Source organism: Loa loa (genome assembly GCF_000183805.2).
Source record: "Loa loa unplaced genomic scaffold supercont3.1, whole genome shotgun sequence".
In the NCBI taxonomy this organism is placed as follows: Eukaryota; Metazoa; Nematoda; class Chromadorea; order Rhabditida; family Onchocercidae; genus Loa; species Loa loa.
In genome coordinates, this window is record NW_018108181.1 from 645,491 (window position 1) to 647,858 (window position 2,368).

The following is a 2,368-nucleotide window of genomic DNA, read 5'->3' on the forward strand; positions in this document are numbered from 1 at the left end:
AAACTGTCTTTATGTATATAAGAATTAAAGAGGAGTTTTGTAAGCTCCATTGGGGCTGTCGTGAAGGTATGACTAGCCTTTGACATTGTCTATTGTGTAGATATTGAGACGTTTTGTTTTACACTGTCCATTGTTAGCTTATATCCTTTCATTGTTTCAAATTTATTTACAAGATTTCGTCACCCTGTTTGTTGGATATTGTGGAAATTTTGCTTGAAAGTAGCTTTAATTTCGGTAATCCGACAGAAAATTTGCATTATGATTTTCGGAATTTTTCTGACACATATGCTTGCTTCTGTACATGCTAAACCTAGTTATGGAAAGTTCTCAATAACTCAATTGAAATATTATGCGCAATATTGTGTGTAGTATTCCCATCTGACGATATTTATCTTCCACTCCATTCTAATTTACATATTGGTTTTAGGTATCGTAGCATATATGTTTCCTTACAGTGTCCGGAGTCACTCCTTCAGTCAATTACGATTTCCCTTATTTTGACCATAATTTCTGAATTTTCTCTCATAGCTATATTCAGATATAAATTGATGACAAAAAATTTTTAAAGTATTCTTCAAAACAGTCACTTCCTGAACGGTTTCTATTTATCCCTTCCTCCTTGCTTTCCACATTTCTCGATTCTAAAATTTTAGATTTGCTTGTTTATCGTTCACTTCCCTGAGAAAGGATTTCTTGGAAGTTGGAACTGATCGAAATTTCAGTGTTTGATTTCATCCAACTTTCAAATGTATCGGTGGAACGTATTTATTAATTTTATCGTTCTTTTTACTCTGATCAACGCCTACAATGACGACTGCTTCGTTAATGAAGGCGGTATATTGTTTTTTCCATCCCTTCCCGTATTTCAATTTTTATTCAATTTGAAGAGAGAAATATTTGATAATTTGATTCAGGAGTTACAGCCCTTCACACTTCCATGAGATGGGGAATTTCTTTTTAAATTTTCACGAATATTTCTGCAAGAATAGCCTTCGATATTTATTAGCACATGTGAAAAGGCTTGGAAGAAATTAATATTGGGGACTTGATAAGCTTGGAATTTGATCAGTGACATTGGAAAAGTTCCAGTAAATTATATATAAGGATTCCAGTAAACTGAAAGATTCAATAAAGCTGTTCCAGGGCGCCTTTTGTTCTTTCACCACGAGAAAGTTCGCAAAGAGTCATTAAAATTGTCAAGAACATTACACTCAGTTCATCAATTAATTAAATATTGTCTGTCATTTAATTAACCAAGTTGGTAACAGCTGGCGAAATTTAGGATATATTTGCTGTGACCATGACATGGTAAAACTGATGCAAAATGTGATGCAAGAGAGTGGTGGCTTGTTAAATACAGCGAAAAATATTCAGACAAACGCGCGGTCGGGACATGGCAAATTTGAAACCGTCGTAGCCTTCGATGATTACGCTTACAAACATCTTTTTAAGGTTATATTTCTTGCATGTAAGACATGATAGATAAAAACAAATTAAAAATTTTTTAAGTAATCTAAAATGAAGACATGAGATATAGGGCTAAGAAAATTGAGGGAAGCTCAAGATTGACATTATTCTTACAACCCGCTACCATGAAACGGATCACTGTGGAAGAAATAACCGAAGTTCAAAGTAATCATGCTTAGTATCATGTTTTGAACAAATGCATTCCTTAAATCACAATCATATCAACAAACATTTGAATCAGCTGTTGTAGACGAGATATTACAAGATCATTTTTATCATACAATTTCTGTGCAAGTTGCAAACCTCGCAAATGCATCCATCCATCCACCCATAAGTAGAATTTGCAGCTTGCACGATATGCATCATACATAAATGAAATTATTTTGACAGGCAGGGAAAGCATGCAAGGTGTCGAAAAATGGCATACAAGCAATTAACTGAAAGCAGCAATCAGTGACATCTCCCTCAGCAAACTTCTCTTGTATGTATAAATTGATGCCTTATTACTCCCAGGAATTGTATGCATCTGTGACCATGTGCTTTGTACAACGTCCCGTACTCCCGAGAATCCCCAAGAGTCTGGAATTCATCCTTTGAAAGTAGCATAGCTTTGACTGTTCTACATTTTCAAAAGAAATATAAATCCTCCAGTTACAAACCTTCCACCTTAATATAATCGAATTCTGATCATGGAGACTTTAATCTAATCTGTTAGAATTTGCATACGTCCATAAAAAGTGTCCCACTTCTGCTGAAATAAATTTAGCTCGATGTTGATGCGAAATAGTCCATTCTCTTGTTGAGATATCATTCCAAATCGGTGATTCATAATGTTGCTGTTGGCATTTTTGTTACTGGCGATTTTGAATGTCCTTCACGGTCAGGTATTATTATTATTATT

The 2,368-nt window shown here is 34.6% G+C and overlaps 1 protein-coding gene across 1 annotated transcript; it reads left to right on the forward strand.

Annotated features, from left to right (window-relative positions):
• Positions 1–746: 746 nt before the first annotated feature.
• On the forward strand, positions 747–1,908 carry LOAG_14708 (hypothetical protein; the record flags this gene model as incomplete). Its single annotated transcript, XM_003150202.1, has 3 exons — positions 747–834; positions 1,283–1,468; positions 1,862–1,908. The coding sequence occupies 3 exons, from the start codon at positions 747–749 to the stop codon at positions 1,906–1,908; spliced, it is 321 nt and encodes a 106-aa protein (XP_003150250.1).
• Positions 1,909–2,368: the final 460 nt, after the last annotated feature.